Source organism: Schistocerca cancellata, chromosome 1 (genome assembly GCF_023864275.1).
Source record: "Schistocerca cancellata isolate TAMUIC-IGC-003103 chromosome 1, iqSchCanc2.1, whole genome shotgun sequence".
Taxonomy (NCBI): Eukaryota; Metazoa; Arthropoda; class Insecta; order Orthoptera; family Acrididae; genus Schistocerca; species Schistocerca cancellata.
In genome coordinates, this window is record NC_064626.1 from 252,617,686 (window position 1) to 252,637,799 (window position 20,114).

A 20,114-nucleotide genomic window follows, 5' to 3' on the forward strand; every position below is an offset into this window, starting at 1 on the left:
GTTTTAGAGTTCCACCCGCCATCACCCCACTTTTCTCCCTGTGAAACGTGGAGGAGGCTCAAGTGATACCCTTCTCCACTCAGAATCATGAATGTACAATGTAGTCTTTACTATGAGGGAGCTAGATCATGCTCTCACTTATCCAGAACTTCCACCCAAGACCAGATGATGATTAGATCCTGATGTTACAGTGCCTTTCTCTTGCAGGCAAGCACTTCCTCCTTCATACGTACAATCTCATTTTGAAAGATGAACATTGGCGTAAAGCCACTATCATACCCTACCAAATATCAGCAAGGACAAATACCTTTCCTCTAGCTACTACCCCATTTCTCACACCAGCTGTGTTTGTGAGGTGATGGAGTGTATGATTCATGGCTGGATGGTATGGTGGCTTGAGTTTTGCAAACCACTAACCACTGCAATGTGGATTTCAAGCACACCAGTCTGCAGTTGATGATATCGTCACTTTGTCAACCCATGTCATGAATGGCTTTCTGCAGAAATACTAGACTATGGCTGTGATTTTTGATTTGGAGAAAGTTTAACACACCTGCTGGAGGTTTGGTATCCTCCGTAATCTATACACGCAGGGCTTCTGAGGCCACCTGCCCCATTTCCTTCAGGAATGTTTAAAAGACCAAGTTTTCAAGGTAGGTGTTGGTTTGGCCTTGTGGAACACCCTTTATCCTGGATAACAGATTGCCTCAAGGCTCTGTCCTGAGTGTCGTCCTATTTGCTATAGCTGTCTCTGCAGCTCCCTTTTCGTCGATGTCAATTCAAACTATTGCATTTATCCATGGACTTTTCTCCTTCAGCAGCATCTTCAATGATACCTCGATTGGCTTTATTCATGGAGCATTGACAGTGGCTTTCAGTTTTCCATTGACAAAAGTGCTGGTATGAATTTCTGGTGGTGCAAGCGGTTTCCTCCACTGTCCTTACATCTTGGGCCTATTGCTCTTTCGTTTGCTGAAACTACGAAATCCTGGGGTTTGTGCTTGATAGAAAACTTTCTTGTTCGTTTTGTGTGTCTTTCCTGGCCGCTCGCTGTACCCGGCCCTGAATGCTTTCTGTGTCCTTAGCGGTACTTCCTGGGGAGTGGATCAGGCCATCCTCCTGTTTGTGCCGATCCCTTGTCCATTCAAAATTGGACTGTGTGTCTTTCGTTTATTCACATGCATGTCCATCCTTCATACACTGTCAAAATACAATCCACCATCATGGAATACATTTGGCCGTTGGTGCTTTTTATGTAGCCTGGTTATGAGTCCCTATGCAGAAGTTGCTGAACTAGCACAGTCATACTGACATGATCCTCTCCTCAGTGGATACGCATGCCATTTATCTGACACGCCCGACTATGCATCCTATGCCCTCTTCTCTGTTACCCCAGAGTACACTTTCGGCTACTGCTCTGGCAGCTTAACTTAATGCGGCCCACCACGTTCGTGATGGGTGTGAACCCTTCACCGTCCTGGCTTTTTGCAGTGGCCTGTGTTCATCTTGGACTTCATTTCCTTCCCAAGGAAATTGCTCTGGTTTCGATATATCACAGTTGCTTCCCAAGAAAACTACCCTGGGTTCGATTAATCACTGCAAGTTTCTCAACCTTCGTGCAACTTAATGAGAGCACCATCGTGTACACTGATGACTCTAAAACTGACCGTGGTATTGGGTGTGCATGTGTCATTGGCACCAAATGATTGTCACTATCGGTTTCCAGAATGCTGCTCAATATTTACAGCAGCAGGCTCTTTAATTGTCATATGCTCTGATTCTCACAGTGCCCTTCAGAGCCTATGTGCTACACACAGCCCATCCCTTAATTCAACAGGTCCAAGAAAGCTTCCACTTGCTCGTGTATTGGGATAACTACTGTGATATTCATGTGGATTCGCGGTCAGGTTCGTCTGAACGGAAATGAGGTTGCTAATGCTGCTGCCAAGGCTGCAGTCCTCCTACTTCAGCCTGCTAGCTCTTCCATTCCTTCTGGTGATACAAGTGTTGCAATTTGTCGGCGTGTCACTTTGGCGTCACCAGTGGTCTTCTTTACACAAGAACAAGTTCTGGGGAATTTAACCTCTCCCAGTGGCTTGGCCAACCTCCTCTCAGCCCTCAGATCATATTAGCTAGGTAGCATGTTGGGCCTGGTTTTTTAACCATCACCATTTGTTAAATGGTGATCCCTCACCACTTCTTGCTCATTGTCGTCACCCTTTGATGGTTTACTATTTCCTGACCAAATGTCCTTCTTTTAACCACTTATGCTCCAATGTACTTTTTCCATCAGAGTTATCGGCCATTTTAGCAAATGACACACGGGCTGTTGACCATATTTTATGGCAAAAGACATTTAGTCTTTGGTTCGGGATCTCCACTTTCTCTATGGCATGTTTTGTGGACCTTTCTCCAAGAGAAAGTCCTTGTTTTTAGATCTCTTTCCTTCCATCGATTGTGCTTAACATGTAGTCACTTTTAACTTCTTTTTCTTATTAGTGTCCTAAGGTTGTGGCGTGGGTGCTTATAACCTCAGTTGTTTTTGCGCCCTAAAACAGAAAACAAATGAAAAGAGACCATCAGTTCGTTAAAGAATATGAGTTCTGGAAAAACTTTGTCCTCGTGTATTGAAAGCTGTAACAAATTTCACAATGTAATAAGTGCTGGTGAGTGTTACTCCCAGTCCATTAAGATGTTTTCTTATGAGATCAAAAGACAGCATGATAGTGCAAATGGATGTGTGTTTTGTAGATATTCAGAATATTCAGTTTAGAGAGTTGCTTGATAAGAATCAGTTTGAAAATTATAAATCAAATTTCCCAAAATGAAGCTGGACGGCCTTCTCAAAACTTACCAATTCTTCTACAAAGAATGACTGGAAAATGAGTTGGGAAACATTTATATTGACAGACACAAATACGAGTGTTGACTGAAAAGTAATGCCTTCACCTTTGTAACTCTTCAACAGTTGGTGGATTTGGTATGTGGCAGTTACTGGCTTGTTCCGTAGCCTCTTCTCTACAGCTCCAGTTGGCGGGAAGCCTTACCATTGAACGGTTGTGTTAGTACAGTGTAAAGTATGGAACCCTGTGCAGACGGTCGGTCAATGCGATTTAAGCAACGTGCAGTCATCCAATTCTTGACAGCAGAAGCTGTCACCCCAAAGGAGATTCATCAGAGACTGAAAACAGTCCACGGTGATTGTGCTGATGTGAGTGCTGTGCGTCTTCATTCTCATAACATGGGAGGAGTTCCTGACAAATTTTAAGTCTGTGCGCTTTCATTTCAGGAGTCGGCATCCGGGATACCTATCGTGCACACATGTTGAGGACCATAGCACTTTGAATTCTTCCCGTGGTGTAATTTACACCAGACTGCTCAACGGTCTGAGGCCAAAATTCAATCTTACCTCTCTGATCAGGGTGTCATTACTGCCCATCATGTAATGATATAGTGGTGCTGCCGTCCAAGGTCAAAGCAGGCTATGAAATTATCATAGTCCGACCATACCTTCCGAACCCGAGGCGCTGCTACCAGTGTCATCATTTCAACCACACTAGAAAGTCTTGTCGCCACCCAGCCAAATGTGTAACCTGTGGTAGGGATGTAAACAAGGTTGATTGTCTGCCGCCTCCTTCCCACTGTATCAACTGCAATGGCAGCCATGCCATCTTCTTGGGATTGTCTCATGTATCTTGATGAGCGGGCTGTCCAAGAGATTAGGCTCTAGGAAAAAGTGCGTTACACAGTAGCTCGCAAGTTACTGGTTAGTCAGAAACCCTGTATTTTCCCATCTGGCTCCTATAGTTCTGTTCCTGTTATCCCTTGCTCCACGAGGGACATGGCCACGCAGACATGTGACCTCACGCTCAGCTCTGAGGTTGTAAAATCACCCAGTGTCAAGGTAATATCGCCATTCCTCTGTCCAGCTGTGCAACAAACTGTCAAACTCTTGCCTCCGGGGTCGAAACCGCCAGCTACGCAACCAGTAGGCAGGAAAGGACAGAAGGAGTACTCTCGAGAAGACTTCCTCCATCTCTCCAGCAAAACAACACCCAAGTCTTCCATTAACCGGAAAGGCTCGAAGAAGTCCACTAAAGGCAAACAGATTCCTCCGTCACCAACTCGAAGTTCCTGTTCGACAGTGTCACCACGTGGTACCTTAGCCCGGCCGGCCTGTCTCGCCGGTGCCCACCACCAACCATTTTTCAGCATTGGACTCCACAGACCGACCGCACTAGTAAGCTGATGCTTCTGGACCCCATGGAGTAAGATCCTCCTGCTTCTGTGCCCTGTAGTGGTGACTCTACACCTGCTGTCTCTCGATGGCTGCCAAGTTGACACCCCTACATCTCTTCCTACTCATGACTGTCCTCCAGTGGAACATTCATGGCCTTCGGTCCCACAAAGAGGATTTATGGCTGCTTTTAGCATCACAACAGCCCCTTGTACTCTGCCTTCAAGAAACAAAATTGCACCCTCACGACCACTTGGAGCTTTCACATTCCTTACCAGTTTGTTTTGACCTTCCCCCTGAGGTCGGCCTTCCATCTCATGGGGGCTGTCATGCTGCTCATACGGGATGACCTTCATAGTCAACCCATCTTCAAGCTGTTGCAGTTCGCCTTTTCCTTCGCCGCCTGACTTTTTCCTACTGTACCATTTATGTCCCTCAGTCATCAATGTCACCAGGGCAGACTTCCTTCAGCTTATTGGGCAGCTACCTCCCCCATTTTTGATACTGGGTGACTTTAATGTGCACCATCCCCCTTGGGGTTCTCCCAGGACCTGTCAGAGAGGTGCCCTCTTGGCTGACCTCCTGAATCAACTTAACCTCTTTAGCATTAACACTGGAGCACCCACTTACCTGTCCGACTCCTCGCACACCTAGTCCCATTTGGACCTATCCTGTAGCACTAACCAGCTTGCCCATCATCTTGAGTGGTCCATTCTTTCTGACACCTACTAGAGCGACCATTTCCCATGTGCTATCTGTTTGTTGACTCCTACCCCATCTGCGTGCACGCCAGACTGGCAGCTTACTAAGGCTGACTGGCAGCTTTATTCCTCCCTGGCGACCGTCGAAGAACAAGATTTCCCCAGCTGTGATGACCAGTTGTACTATCTCACCATCATTATTCTTACTGCTGCAGAATGTTCCATTCCTCACACTTCCTCTTCACAACGTCATGTCCCAGACCCTTGGTGGACTGAGGCATGCTGCAATGCAATTCGGGCAGAGACATGCTGTCCGCATTGTTAACCATCACCCTATGCTGGCAAACTGCATTCATTATAAGCAGGTGTGTGCAAATTGTCGTTGCATTCTTCGGGATAGCTAAAGAACTAGGTGGATTTCATTCACTAGTTCCTTTAACAGTTCCACACCTTCTTCTGTCATGTGGGCCAACTTCATACGGCTCTCTGGAATCAAGATCCATTCCCCCATTTGCGCCCTGACAGTAGTTGACGATGTCATCGTGGACCCAATTGTTATCTCCAACACCTTAGGCCCCCATTTTGCAGAAGTTTCGAGCTCTTCCCACTGTGACCCTGCCTTCCTCCATCGGAAAAGTGCGCAGGAGGCTTGAGCGATACCCTTCTCTTCTCCAAATTGTGAGTGCTACAATGCCGCCTTTACTGTGAGGGAGTTCGATCATGCTCACAGTTTATCCCGATCCTCCACCTCAGGACCAGACACCTTTCTCTTGCGGGCAAGCACTTTCTGTGTAACACGTACAACCACGTCTTGGCAGAAGGCAATTTTCCTGGACACTGGCACCCCCTGCGGGTTTGGGGTTTAGAATAGGTCCGTGATATTCCTGCCTGTCATTAGAGGCAACTAAAAGGAGTCTCAAACATTTCTACCTATCTGTGATGGCCCCTCTCACCTATCTGTGATGGTCCCTCTCGGGTTTGACCTCCATATTTCCAAATTTCTCCGAAGAGCAAGCCAATTGGGGAAGGGCACCTGACATGGTGCATTGTGTCCATTGTGCATTTAGACCTTTTGCAGCTTTCTCATCATCGCATTGCCGTCCTGCTCGTTCTCCATCTCTTGGGCGAGGACACATTCCTGGGTGCGATTTCCACGATGCGCTGTGCAGTGTTGCTTTTGTGGAGACGACAACCATAGACTTCCTTGCACTTAATATCCAGCATGATAGCCAATCCATTGTGGTGGGGCCGCCATGTACACTATTAGTTGTAGCTCCCTGACAACACAGGGATCGCTGTGCTGATGCCTGCACCATTAACTCCCCACATATGCCAAGGAGTAGATGCCTATCTCCCTGGGGCATTAGGGACTCCCGGCAATGGCCATCCTGCCAGGTGGCCCTTGCTGAGGCTGGGTGGCGCCTGTGGGGAGGGCCCTTGGTCGAAATGGGTGGCATCAGGGTGGATGACCTGCAATGAAGTGTGGTACATCATCTCTTGCTGGTGGCCAGCCGCCAGCAGTCTCTAAGTGTTCTCAGCCTCAATTCAATGCTCAGAAATACAACCACAAATCGTTCCCCTCCCTGGCCACACCGTGGGAGCGTACGGCTCAGGATTGCAGTGACACTTATTCGGCCTGGTTCCTAGTTTTTATGAGAGCTGATGGGGAGTCTTTCATGTCAACAAAGCCTCAGTTCTTCATAGAACATGTAGAGGACAAGTTTGGGGAGGTGGAGGGCTTGTCCAAAATGCGCTCTGAGTCAGTATTGATAAAAACGGCAACCTCTGTCCAGTCACGAAGATTACTTGCTTGTGACAATTTGGGGGATATTTCAGTTATCTTCACACCCCTTACGAGTTTAAATATGGTTCAGGGTATTATTTTCCCTAGGGACCTCCTTTTGCAGTCTGATGACGAGCTGCGCGCCAATTTATAGCATCAAGGCGTTCATTTCGTACAGCGCGTTCATTGGGGTCCGAAGGATAATCAGATTGCTACTGGTGCCTTCATCTTGGCCTTTGAGGGTGATACATTACCGAAGAGGGTCAAGGTGATGGTCTACCACTGCGATGTCAAGCCCTATATCCCTCCTCCTATGCGGTGCTTGTGCTGGAAGTTCGGCCATATGTCTTCCCGCTGTACTTCTAGCCTCACATGTCGAGATAGCGGACGCCCATCACATCCCAATACTCCATGTGCCCCGCCATCTGTGTCAACTGTGGAGAGCATCATTCACCTTGCTCGCCAGACTGCAGGATCTTACAGAAAGAGCGGAAAATCGTGGAATATAAGACCCTGGACCTACTGACGTATACTAAGGCTAAGAGGAAATATGAAAGACTCCATCTTGTGAGCATGACTTCCTCATATGCCGCCGCTACGACAACCATGATAGCCCCATCAGTTCAGCGAATTCCAGTCAGCTCACCGAGCTGTAGAACTCCACATGCCCCCTTGCCCATGGCAGGCACTGCCCACCCTGTTGTTCCTGCGCCACCTACATCAGAAGCAACCCCCCCCCCACCCATCCCCCCCTTCACCCATCGGGGACATCCTTCCCCGCTTCTAAGCCGGAGAAGCGTCCAACTTCTTCGGCTCCTCTTGCTCACAAGGGGTCCCTTGGGTCCCTCCCTTCCCACGTTTCCACAAGTGGGAAGGATGACGCCTGGCAGTGGCATAAGTGCCCACAAGCAGCTGGTCATAGGGCTTTGCGATCCTCCTCCGTCCCGGAGACTGAATCGGTGAAGCCCTCCCAGCCAGTGAAACCCAAGGAGCAGCGAGAAAAGTCCAAGAAGAAGACCTCTAAGACGAAGGAACTTGTGGCAGCACCCACCCCACCGCAAGCTACAAGCTCTGCGTCTGAGGGCAAGGTAGAGGTTCTGGCGTCCGCTGAGGATGTAGATCTCGCCGGACTCTCTAGACACAATGGATGACACTCGCGCATGTACTCATTCGGTGGCAGCAGGTGACCCAGCGGCATAATCTGCCTCCTTGGTCCCTTCACGCCTTTCTCGGCCATGGACAATGTCATCCTCTGGTGGAACTGCAGTGGTTTTTTCCACCATCTTGCTGAGCTCCGACAACTTCTCAGCCTTCACCCTTTCCTCTGCGTTGCTCTCCAGGAAACTTGGTTTCCGGCAATGCGAACCCTCGCCCCCTGTGGCTATCAGGGTTGTTATAGAAACTGGGCAGCTTATGAGAGGGTATCTGGTGGCATCTGCATCTACATCTTTCACTCCCTTTACAGCGAGTCTGTCCCTCTACAAACACCTTTAGAGGGTGTCGCTGTTCAGGTGTGGATGCCTCAGGCTGTTACTGTCTGCAGTCTCTATGTTCCACTGGATGGTGATGTCCCGCAGCATGTCCTGGCTGCACTGATACCTCTATTGCCACCACCTTTTCTGTTACTGGGCGACTTCAATGCCCATAACCGTCTGTGGGGTGGATTTGTGGCAACAGGCGGAGGCAGCATCGTTGAGCAAGTATTGGCGCAGCTCGACCTTTCTCTTTTAAATAATGGTGCCTTCACACATTTCAGTGTGGCACAAGACACGCACTCAGCCATTGACCTTTCGATCTGCAGTCCTAGCCTGTTACCATCTGTCCAATGGAGTGTGCATGACAACTTGTGCGGTAGTGACCACTTTCCGATCTTTCCGTCACTGCCACAGCGTCACTCTTCTGGGTGCCCCTGCAGATGGGCTGTGAACAAGGCTAACTGGGACTTGTTCACCTCCATTGCCACTCTTTCCAATGACACCATTGATGCGGTGGTTCACTCGGTCAACACCGGCATCGTTACTGCCGCAGAATCTGCCATTCCCTGTTCTTCTGGGACCCCTCGGCAGAGGACTGTGCCTTGATGGTCGCCAGAGATCGCTGAGGTGATTAAAGATCACAGGCGGGTACTCCAGCGTCACAATCGTCATCCCTCATTGGAACACCTCATCACCTTTAAACGGCTCCGTGCGCGAACCCGCCGCCTCACTCGCGAGCGCGAGCAGGAGTTCAGGGAAAGGTATGTCTCCACCATCAACCTCCGTACCTCTCCATTGCAGGTTTGGGCCAAGATTAGGCGACTCTATGGCTATCAGACCCCTGTCAGCGTACCTGCGCTTTCACTGAATGGAGCAGTCTGTACTGATTCCGACACAATTGCAAACCGCTTAGAGCATTTTGCTCAGACTTCTGCTTCGGCAAATTACCCACTGGCTTTCTACTCCCTGAAAGAGTGGTTGGAACCTTGGAGCCTTTCATTTCACACGCGCCACCCTGAATCGTACAATGCTCCATTCAGTGAGTGGGAATTCCAAAGTGCCCTAGCTGCTTGCCCTGTTATGGTTCCCGGGCCAGATTGCATCCACTGTCAGATGCTCAAACACCTCTCAGTGGACTGCCAGCGACGCCTCCTAGACCTTTTCAACTGTATATGGGTTGAGGGTGAATTTCCATTGCAATGGCGGGAAAGCGCCATAATCCCCGTGTTGAAACCTGGCAAGAATCCGCTGGAGGTTGACCAGCTACTGCCCCATTAGCCTCACCAACGTTCTTTGCAAGTTGCTCGAACGCACGCTGAGTCGGAGGTTTAGTTGGCTACTTGAGTCTCGGGGCCTTCTGGCTCTGTCTCAGGGTGGGTTCCGCAAGGGCGGCCACTCTGCCGCCGATAATCTGGTGTACCTGGAGTCTGTCATCCGTACGGCCTTTGCCCGCCTTCAGCATCTGGTCGTCGTCTTTTTTGACATGTAGAGGGCATACAATACGACATGGCAACATCACATCCTCTCCATGCTTCGTGGTTGGGGTCTTCGGGGTCCACTCCCGATTTTCATACAAAATTTTCTGTCACTTCGTTCACTCCTTGTGCAAGTTGCGGCCTCCCATAGTTCCTCCAGAGTTCATGAGAATGGTGTACCGCAAGGATCTGTCTTAAGTGTCTGCCTCTTTTTGATTGCAATTAATGGGCTTGCTGCGTTGGTGAGAATGTCTGTCTCATTTTCCTTGCATGCTGATGACTTCTGCCTATACTATAGCTCCACTGGCACTGCAGCTGCTGAATGGCAGCTGCATGGCGTTATATGAAAGGTGCAGTCTTGGGCTGTTAACACATGGCTTCCAGTTTTCGGCTGCCAAGACCTGTGTTATGCATTTCTGCCGGCGACGCACTGTTCATCCTGAGCTTTATCTTGACGGCAAACCTCTTCCTTTGGTGGAGACGCATCAGTTTTTGGGACTTGTTTTTGATACCCGGTTAACTTGGTTGCCTCATATTCGGCAGCTTAAACAAACGTGCTGGCGGCATCTTAACGCTCTTGGTTGCATGAGTCCCACCAGCTAGGGTGCCGATCAGTCTACCCTTCTACGGCTGTACCAGGCTTTAATTCAGTCCCGTCTAGATTATGGGAGTCTGGCTTACGGTTCGGCATCCCATTCCGCATTGCGGTTGCTGGACTCCATCCTTCACAGCGGGATCCGACTCGCCACTGGAGCTTTCCACACGAGCCCTGTCAACAGCATACTTGTGGAGGCAGGTGTCCCTCCATTGCGGTTCTGGCGCCAACAATTACAGGCCACTTATGCTACATACGTTTGCAGCTTACCCGGGCATCCAATTATCGTCTCCTGTTTCCTCAGTTGGTCGTCCATTTTCCAGAACGGTGGCCCCGGTCAGGATGTACGATCACAGTTCGCGTCGGAGCTCTTCTCTCTGGGCTTGAGGTTTTCCATCTTCCACCTCTTTTCCGGGCCCCTCTTTGTATATCCCCGTGGTGTGTGTGCCCCGCCCGTGCCTTCGGCTCAATTTGGTGCAGGGCCCGAAGGACTCTGTCCCTCCTGAGGCCCTTCGCCGCCACTTTCTTTCAATCCTTGCCGCGTTTCAAGGTTCTGACATTGTCTATACTGACGGTTCGATGGTTGCTGGTCGTGTCGGTTATGCTCTTACTCTAGGGGATCATTATGAACAAAACTCGTTGCCGACTGGCTGCAGTGTTTCCACTGCCAAGCTGGTTGCCATCTCTCACGCCCTAGAGTATATCCACTCCTGTTCAGGTGAATCCTTCGTTATCTGTAGTGACTCCCTGAGCAGTTTGCGAGCTATCAACCAGTGTTTCCCTCGCTCCCGTCTGGTGACGGCTATTCAGGAGTCCCTCCATACTCTTGTCTGTTGCGGCTGCTCTGGGGTCTTTGTGTGGACCCCCGGGTCATGTAGGCATCCCGGGAAATGAGCCTTTCGGAGAGTGACCTCAGGTCAGTTTTGCGGCAGAAGGTACTTCGCACCTGGAGTGAAGAATGGTGTATCCTGCCTTCACCCAACAAACTTTGGGCCATCAAGGAGGCTACCGGTGCGTGGCGCTCCTCCTTTCGGGTCTCTCGCAAGGACTCTGTTGTCCTCTGCCGGCTGCGCATTGGCCACACCTGGATAACGTACAGCTATTTATTGCACCACGAGGACCCACCATTATGCCGCTGCGGGTCAGCTTTGACTGGTCCACATCTTGTTGGACTGCCCGCTTTTAACTCCGCTCAGGCAGATGTTTGCACTGCCTGATATGCTTCCTGCACTTTTATCAGATGACGTTGGGATGGCAGATTTAGTTTTGAGTTTTATGCGTGGAGGGAGTTTTTATCGCTTGATCTAAGTGTATGGCCTCTCTCTCTCTCTCTCTCTCTCTCTCTCTCTCTCTCTCTCTCTCTCTCTCTCTCTCTTTTTTGTTTTTTAGTCTAGCCTTTGGCCTACGGTTTTAGGCTGGGGTTTTTAGCAGGTTTCTTGGTGGTTGGCTTTTCCTCTCCCCCCCCCTTTTTTTTTTCGGCCAACCACTGTCACACTCGGTGTGATTTTAATTCCTTTTGTCTTGTCTCTGTCTGTGTCTTTCTTGTCCTGTGTTGTCTCTTGTCCTCTCCATTGTTTGTTTTTATTTCTTGTGGGGATTTCAAGTTCATGGAAAAAGAGACTGATGGCCCTAGCAGTCTGGTCCCTTCAATCCCACAAACCAACCCCAGACACTGGCATGAAGCCACCGTCGTACCCATACCTAAGCCTTGCCGGGCTTAGGTATGGGTACGATGGTGGCTTCACGAAAACCTTCCTTCTAGCTACTGCCTCAGCTACTGCCTCATCTCTCTTACCAGCAGCATTTGCAAGGTGATGGAACGCATGGTTCCTGCCCATCTGGTATGGTGGCTCGAGTCTTGTAATTTACTGACAAATGCACAGTGTGGATTTACAGCGCTATGTTCTGCAGTTGACCATCTTGTTACTTTGTCCACCTATGTCATGAATGATTTTCTGCGGAAATCCCAGACTGTGGCCGTGTTTTGCAATTTGGTGAAAGCCTAAGACACCTGCTGGAGAATGGGTATCCTCCATACTCTTTCCACATGGGGCTTCTGTGGCCGCCTGCCTTGTTTCATTCAGGCCTCTTTAAAAGATCGAGTTTTCAGGGTGTGTTTGGTTTATGCCTTGTTGGACACCTTCATCCAGGAAAACGGTGTGCCTCAGGGTTCTGTCCTTAGTATCATCCTCTTTGCTATCGCCATTAACCCGCTCATGGCCTGTCTCCCACTGGGCATCTCCGGCTCCCTTTTTGTTAACGATTTTACCATCTACTACAGTTCTCCATGGACCTGTCTCACGGAGCAGCATCTTGAACGCTGTCTTGATCATCTTTACTCCTGGAGCATCGACAATGGCTTTCACTTTTGCTCTGACAAAACTGTCTGTATGAATAACTTGCTGCGCAAATGGTTTCTCCCACCATCTCTACATTTTGGACCTGTTGCCCTTCCGTTCGTTATTACTACAAAATTCGTGGGGCTCATGTTCTATAGGAAACTCGCTTGGTCCTCCCATGTATCTTACCTGGCAGCCTGCTGTACGCGGTCCCTCAATGTCCTATGTGTCCTCATTGGTACTTCCTGGGGTGCCGATCAAACCACTCTTCTCCATTTGTACTGGTCCGTTGTCCATTCGAAACTCGACTATGGGTGCTTTGTTTATGCGTCTGCACGCCCATCCCTCTTAGGCAGTCTCAACACTATCCTCCATCATGGCATCTGTCTGGCCACAGGCGCCTTTCACACCAGCCCGGTTGAGTGTCTGTATGCTGAAGCTGCTGAACTAACACTGTCCTATCACTGTGACTTTCTTCTCAGCAGGTATGCATGCTGGTATGCAAGCCATGGACACCCATCCTATGCCTCCTCCTATGTTAACCTTCGCCTTCATTTGCTTCCTAAGGACACTACTCCATCCTCGGTCTAACGCCTTCAGTTTCGTGAACTTCGCATGTAACATTGTGATAGTACCTTTGTACTGGTATCTCTCGGACTGACTGTGGCGTCAAGTGTGCCTTCGCCATTGGCACCCATGTCTTTCAATATCGGCTTCTGGCACACTCCTCAGTATTTACAGCCGAGCTGTTCACTTTGTATCAGGCCAAGAATTACATCCTGTGACACAGCCTTTCCAATTGTGTCCTCTGCTCAGACTCACTCAGTGCCCATCAAAGGCTGTGCACTTTATACTGTCCATCCCTTAAGTGTTGCAGGTGCGGGGAAACTGTCACTTGCTCACTCTTTTGGAGTCAGTGTATTGTTTCTGTTGGTTTCCTGGTCATGTCGGTCTGCCAGGAAACGAGGCTGCTGCAAAGGCTGCAGTCCTTGTTACTCAACCTGCGAGTACCTATATTCCCTCCGATGATCTCTTCATTGATGTCTGTCAGGAGGTGGTGTCCCTTTGGCATTGCCAATGGTCCTCCCTTCATGAGAATAAGCTTCAGCTTATTAAGCCTTTCCCAGCAACCTCCTCTTGGCCCTCCCACTGGGAGGATATTATTTTAATTCAGCTGCATATTGAGCACTGCCTTTTTAGCCATCGTCATATTCTAAGTGGTGCTACCCCACCACTTTGTACACATTGCACCCAAATTTTAACTGTCCGCCACTTCCTGATGGACTGCCCTTTTTTTAACCATTTATGTTCCAGCTTGGGTTTGCCATCTGATTTATCAGCTGTTTTAGCGAATGACGTGGCGGCTGTCGACTGCATTTTACTTTTTATCTGCCGAAGCAATATGGTGAAGGCCATTTAATTTTTAGTTTTGGACCTCCATTTCTGCATGGTGTCTTTTTTAGCCCTTTCTCCAAGTGCCTGTTTTTAGCTCTTTTCTATTATGTCAATTGGGACTGACTGACAGTAGATTTTAACTCCTCTGTGTTTGTATTCTATAGTTTTGACTTGGGTGCGTATGATTTTTTGCGCCCTAAAGCACAACAACCAACAGCCAAATTCTGCACAGATCTTCCTATGGCCAAGAAAAGCAATAATGTGGCCTCACATTCTTGTGAAATGCCGATTGTGCTTGCAATTTCTCTCTGACTGATAAGATAATCGTCCTGAATCAGTCAACATTTGGCCTGTGAAACTCGGTGGTTGCTGTCACAGGACATCCAACTCTTTGTTTGTCTCGCAGGTCAGAGGTTCCTGTCTCAACATCTTTAAACTTACTCGCCCAGCGACTCACAGTGTCCACATTAACATAATCATGATAAACTGCTTTCATTCTCTGATGAATCTCCTTTGGGGTGACATCTTATGCTGTCAAGAATTCAATGACTGCACGGTGCTTAGATCGCACTGACTGACTGCGCAGAGTTCCATATTTTACACTGTAACAACACAACCGTTCAATGCTAAGTCTTCCCATGAACTGGAGCTGTAGAGAAGAAGCTACGGAACAAGCCAGTACCTGCTGCATACCAATGGTGTCAACTTTTGAAGAGCTATGAAGGTGGAGGCATTACTTTTCAGTCAACCCTCTTATTTACCAAGTGCAGATCTTCTTAAATTCCTAATGAACAACATTCTTCAAAACATCTATAATGTATTAACCCTTTCGTGAGCCGTGGGAAACGTGCTTCCCACTACAATGAACTCGCTCCTAGTCCTGTGGGATTCACAGTTCCCTCCTCTGTATGGTGCTACCACCTAGTGAACGGTATAGGGTACTGCTTCCAATCGGAAGTTCCCACCGTTTTTGCTGTACCTTCACGCAGAGGCATTGTATAGCTGAGTGTTGCTATGTAGAGGAGCCTTTCAGTGCTGTTTGCATGACATTTTGTGATTTTTTTTTTTTTTTCCCTCGAAGCTTTAGTATAACGTAAATACTTTTGATTTACCCAAATTTATGAAGGAAAACGTAAAATTGGAACGAATAGAAATCCAGTTTGAAACGAAAGGAGCCATTTCTGCAGTAAAATGGATGTATAACTGTTCAGTCACTTTCCTGTCCTCAATTCGTGACCCATGAGAAACAGCAACAGTGAAAAGAAAAAACAAGGATGGTACTAGTACAGAGATTGCTTATCCTGAAGTTGTGGCAGAATACAACTAAATAATGGGTGGTGTCAATAAGTTTGATCAATTATGAGAAAGGTATGCTATTGGCAGACGTTCTGTAAAATGGTGGCACAGAATATTTTATTTCCTGGTGGACATTGCTGCAGTGACAGTTTTATCCTGTGGAAAATAAGTAAAAGAGAAAGTGGACAGCATGATCAGCTCACATACAGGATCCATCTAGCCAGACAATTGATCGCTGGCTTCTCATCCCAAAAAAAGACGTGGACAAAAACCTGTCTTTCTGGCAAAAAGGGGTAAAGTACCTGAAGATTTTCGTCATGTGGCTGTAGGGGAGCATCAACCCATTTTAGGAGAAACCTACTGGACATGCCGTCATTGTAGTACCAATGCTGCGGAAAAGAGCTCTCGCTGTGTTTGTACATATTGTCAAATACCACTTTGCATAGACCCATGTTTCAGAAAATTTCATGGCAAGTAATTGTGAACAATCATTGTAACGAGAAGTAAATTTATCAAATAAATATGACATATATTGAAAAAGTTGTTTTTGTCATTTAACTCCAAGGAAGGGCAGTGGGAAGAATACTTCCCACCTTGTTGTGTGACCTCACTTTCACAGTTCGAGCAAATTTGATATTCTGTATGATAAATCTGCTCTCCATTCATTAAGAAAAAACTGCTCAATAATTTTGTCCATGAAAGGGTTAACAAAGTTTATCAAATTGAGGCTTGCATTCCCTGTCACTTCTGCTTCTTGCTGAAGAAGTGAGAGCATCCTTGAAACAGTTAAAAATTGCCTTGCATTTCAGTAACAAATGATAGATTAAGTTATCTGTGCAAAATTGCCACAAAAAGAAACCTGGTTAAACAGCCTACAAGTGATCAGAAATTTAAAGATAATGTGACCAATAACTTTGCTATCAGGAAGAATTGAGGCATGTATCTCCTGTATAAAAAGATGTAAGGTAAGCTTGCTCACAATTAATCTATTAATTCCCCACTGGTACACTTTCAGACTACAAGCAGATATTTCTTTTTTCTGTCCCTGAACCCCTGAAAAGACAGCAACAAGATTTGTTAACTTCCTTGGAGCTGTGTGATCGTGATGGCTATGAAGCAAGTGAAACGAAATCCTGCCACATGATTCCTAATCTGTGCACCTTTGTAGGCCCAGTAAATTATTCAGTACAGATACAAAGATTCAGAAATTAAATGGCAGAGGAAGGGAGTATTATTCTTAGATGTGGGTGGATGGGGGAAGTGCAACTGGGGATAAGTGACATTAAGGTGCAATGGGTTTAAACCATCTCATTGTGGCATTCCAGTCGGGTGTAATGTGGCAATCTATACAACATGATTGTAAGTTACATGAAATGTTTTGCTAGAAAGGTTATCCTGTGGTGTATAGTAATCAGTATGCCACATTTTAATAGATTTTTGTGTAATAGGGCAACAATTACCAATTGTTCTCCTTTTTTTAAAGTAATCACTATTTAGCTCAGACTATGAGAAATCAAATTTGTATTATTCATTGTATTTATCTTTAGTTGTATTGGAAAATACTGCTTAATCATATGATTGAGTTGCAAACCACTTGTCTGAATGATGCTTGTTAATTATGAACATATTTTCACAATATTTTTATTTGATTTTAGGACAGTCCAGTAATCAAGAAAGCAGTGAAGAAAGAGCAGCTTAGCAAGGCTCAAAAACGAAAACAGTGGGACAGAGTTGATGCAAAAGGCGACCGCCCACGTGGATGGGACTGGGTAGATGTTGTGAAACACTTATCACAAAGTGGCCCTAAACAGCTTGAGACCCTAGCTCCCTCAACAGGCTCGTAGAAGCAGTAGAGGCTAGCAATGCTTCCAGTCATACACTGCAGTGAGACAGCTAGTGGCAAACAGGGTATGCAACATTGTGTTCCGAAATATTTGTTGAATAAAAATGTTAACAATTTTTATTCATTGTTTTATTAACTTTAATCCTCTTTTCATGAACTGCAAGAATGAAGTTTTTGCTTTTTGTGTGCACTACACAGTGCTGTCTTGCTAATTACCTTGTGTATGAACCAGTAGTATAATAGTGTGGAGTATGTTCATATCTAAATTTGTGGTACAGTATGAAGAATCCATTGATTTATGGTACTCCTTTATAGTATGCTCCAAAATGTTCACTACAGTACAGACAACAGAAACATACTGAAGGCTTTGATAAACTTGAGGAGGACAACTAACTTCTGCTGCATTCAGTGCAAGCATTTGGAATTCTGTCATTGAGGGAGTGACATACTCGTCATTGTTATTGTCTTCGAAGTTTGTCTCACAATACAAAAATTAAAACTACAGACACAGAACATCACTGTAAATTTTGAAAAATAAGAACTAGAGGCGACAAGGAAAGGTGTGAGGTACTGTTGATCCTCTAAGATACACATGACGCATCAGTGAGAAAGGATGACATTGCTAGAATCAGAACACAGCCTCTAGTATTATACAGGGTGATTCAAAAGTAACTGTACACGTTTCATGGGTGTAACATATGCATCGAACTAAGAGTAAAATGTTAATTTTTTTTTGTCTGAAACTGCTTTACTTCAGAGTTATGCATTGGAGTAGAGAACACAACAGGAAGATTAATTCTTCTCAGAAACCAACAACACAAAGGCACCCGAAATTCAACACACCTACATACTGCAGGTGTACTCCAGTACATATTCAAAATGATGTCCATAAAGAAGAAGGCGGTAATGTGCCCGACTCCTTTCCGCTGTCAGGATGTTGCAGGCTCCGTTCACCACCTCCCACACAGTTGCACCCGGAAATGTGGTGAGCCAGGCGTCTCGTCCTGCACGACCTGTCCAGTTACCGGGATAAGTAACTCTGAGATACTCTGAAACATGCAAGGGATACCGTCAACAAATCAACACCAGTCAGTATGTGGAAGAGTGAAACACGCCAAAATCCTGTATTGGTTCATTGTGTAATGTCTGCCACAAACGACAATTTATTTTGAATCACTCTGTATTAGGGGCAATGAAACTGGCAGATGGAGGGGCAAATATAGACAGTACTCTCTCCACCTTTTCTGCATGCTTCCCACACTAATGTTCTCACCTTAACACCTCGGCTGTCCCAAGTCAGAACCCTTTGAGCCTGATCTTGTGAGCCAAATCTGACAAACGGCAAAAAAATTGTGCCAGCAGTAGCATAAATAAAGTGCAGTGTTGCCATACAAATGTTATTAAGGATAGGTGATAATTTAATAGACATTGCTTCTTACGATTCTTCCCATACAGCACCTGTGGTAGAAATTACACTGTGGCAACAGTATGTGGTTAGACTCACTAACCAAGCTGGACTAGGCCAAAGGCTTCTCAGTGACACTTATGAATGAAGGGAAGACAAGGGAGTGGGAATTGGCTTGCCCATCCCAGCATCCATTTTCGGTACCTCCCAAGTGTAGTAGATTTCTCAGTACAAGTAATTGATCTGCTGTGTAAAGTAAACATATATAACCTGTAGTGTTCCAAAAGTCTTGGTGTTAAAATTTAGCACATTTCTCACTTCTTTCATGGGCTTTTAAAGGAAATTTTGTAAAACTGTGTATTTATTTACCCAAGTAAGATTAGGGCCATCGCCCATTTCTGTGTAACTAGGAATGGTTGCTTCAGAATTGCAGTACCTAGTTACCAGCATTGAGCAGGCAGCAAAATACTCTGTTTCTTTAGTGAATCCCAGTAATATTTTTATGTTAAGTGATCAGGTGACTCACCCTATATATTGGAAATACAGTAAATTGTTTTTGCAGACTCTGGATTGAACCATGTTGCTCTTGGCAGTTCCAAAACAGCAAACATTTACATGCTGATTACCACAGCCATATAACTGGACGATTATGTAAATTTTATTAGTGTTTTTGACATGTGCTACATATCAAAGGAAAATTCAGTCAAGAAAACTACTAAATAATGAGACAGGACTGCTATCCAGTACTTCCCTCTGTGAGGCAAAATGTGTAGCATTCCAAATAGACAAATATTAAAGGTACACACTTCCTAGTTTTCAGAACAAATGTTTTCTTTCTTAGGGGGAGAGGGGTTAGGTTGGTGAAACTTAGAAAGGGAGAGCAGCTCTCTCAGACACTAGGATGCGAGGGAGGAGTTACTACGATCACTGCTGTTATGCCATGTTACATTATTCCTTGCAGGCATGTTTGACCATCTGTGATGGCACACCAACAAATCGGACGACTTTATTCGCATTGTGATCAGAGGCAAATCCAAACACGACAGGGTCTTTTACCATTCTGGCATGTCTCCACTTCAGGCCATGACACTGCACTGATTCTGTTCAACCAACTGGGGCACATGCAGGTACACTCAAACATGAAATATTTTGAAAAATTTCCTTTTCTGGCACATTGCCATGAATAGGAAGCTGAAAAATTGCATTTATGATAAATGTAAATATAGATGCGAATTCTGCCTCAAATGCAAATTTATTTAATATATGCTATTTTATAGCGAATTGTTGTGTGTGAGCTATTTCATAAGAGATGATTTAAAATAACTATATTTTCTGCATATAAATATCTAAACAGTAACCAATTTTTGGTTACTGGCATGCACAACATGTTGTAAAGTCCAATTTTGAGAGAGAATGTACAGAAGAATGCATCTGCAAAATAGAGCACACCTACATATGAAAACAACAAATACACACATGCTGCATATGGCAACATAGAACTCTGCCATGGAACTAACATCTGAAAACTCAGTAAGTTTTAGTCCCTGATGAAGATGATGGTGGATATCAG

At 46.2% G+C, this 20,114-nt stretch overlaps 1 protein-coding gene across 1 annotated transcript in view; it reads left to right on the forward strand.

Moving 5' to 3' along the window:
* Nucleotides 1-17,259, forward strand: part of LOC126170518 (RWD domain-containing protein 4) — a 32,106-nt gene extending 14,847 nt beyond the window's left edge. The window contains exon 4 of the mRNA XM_049920732.1: nt 16,952-17,259. Within this exon, the coding sequence (XP_049776689.1) occupies nt 16,952-17,140 (189 nt within the window). The 3' untranslated portion in view covers nt 17,141-17,259. The remainder of the gene's footprint in view (nt 1-16,951) is intronic.
* Nucleotides 17,260-20,114: the final 2,855 nt, after the last annotated feature.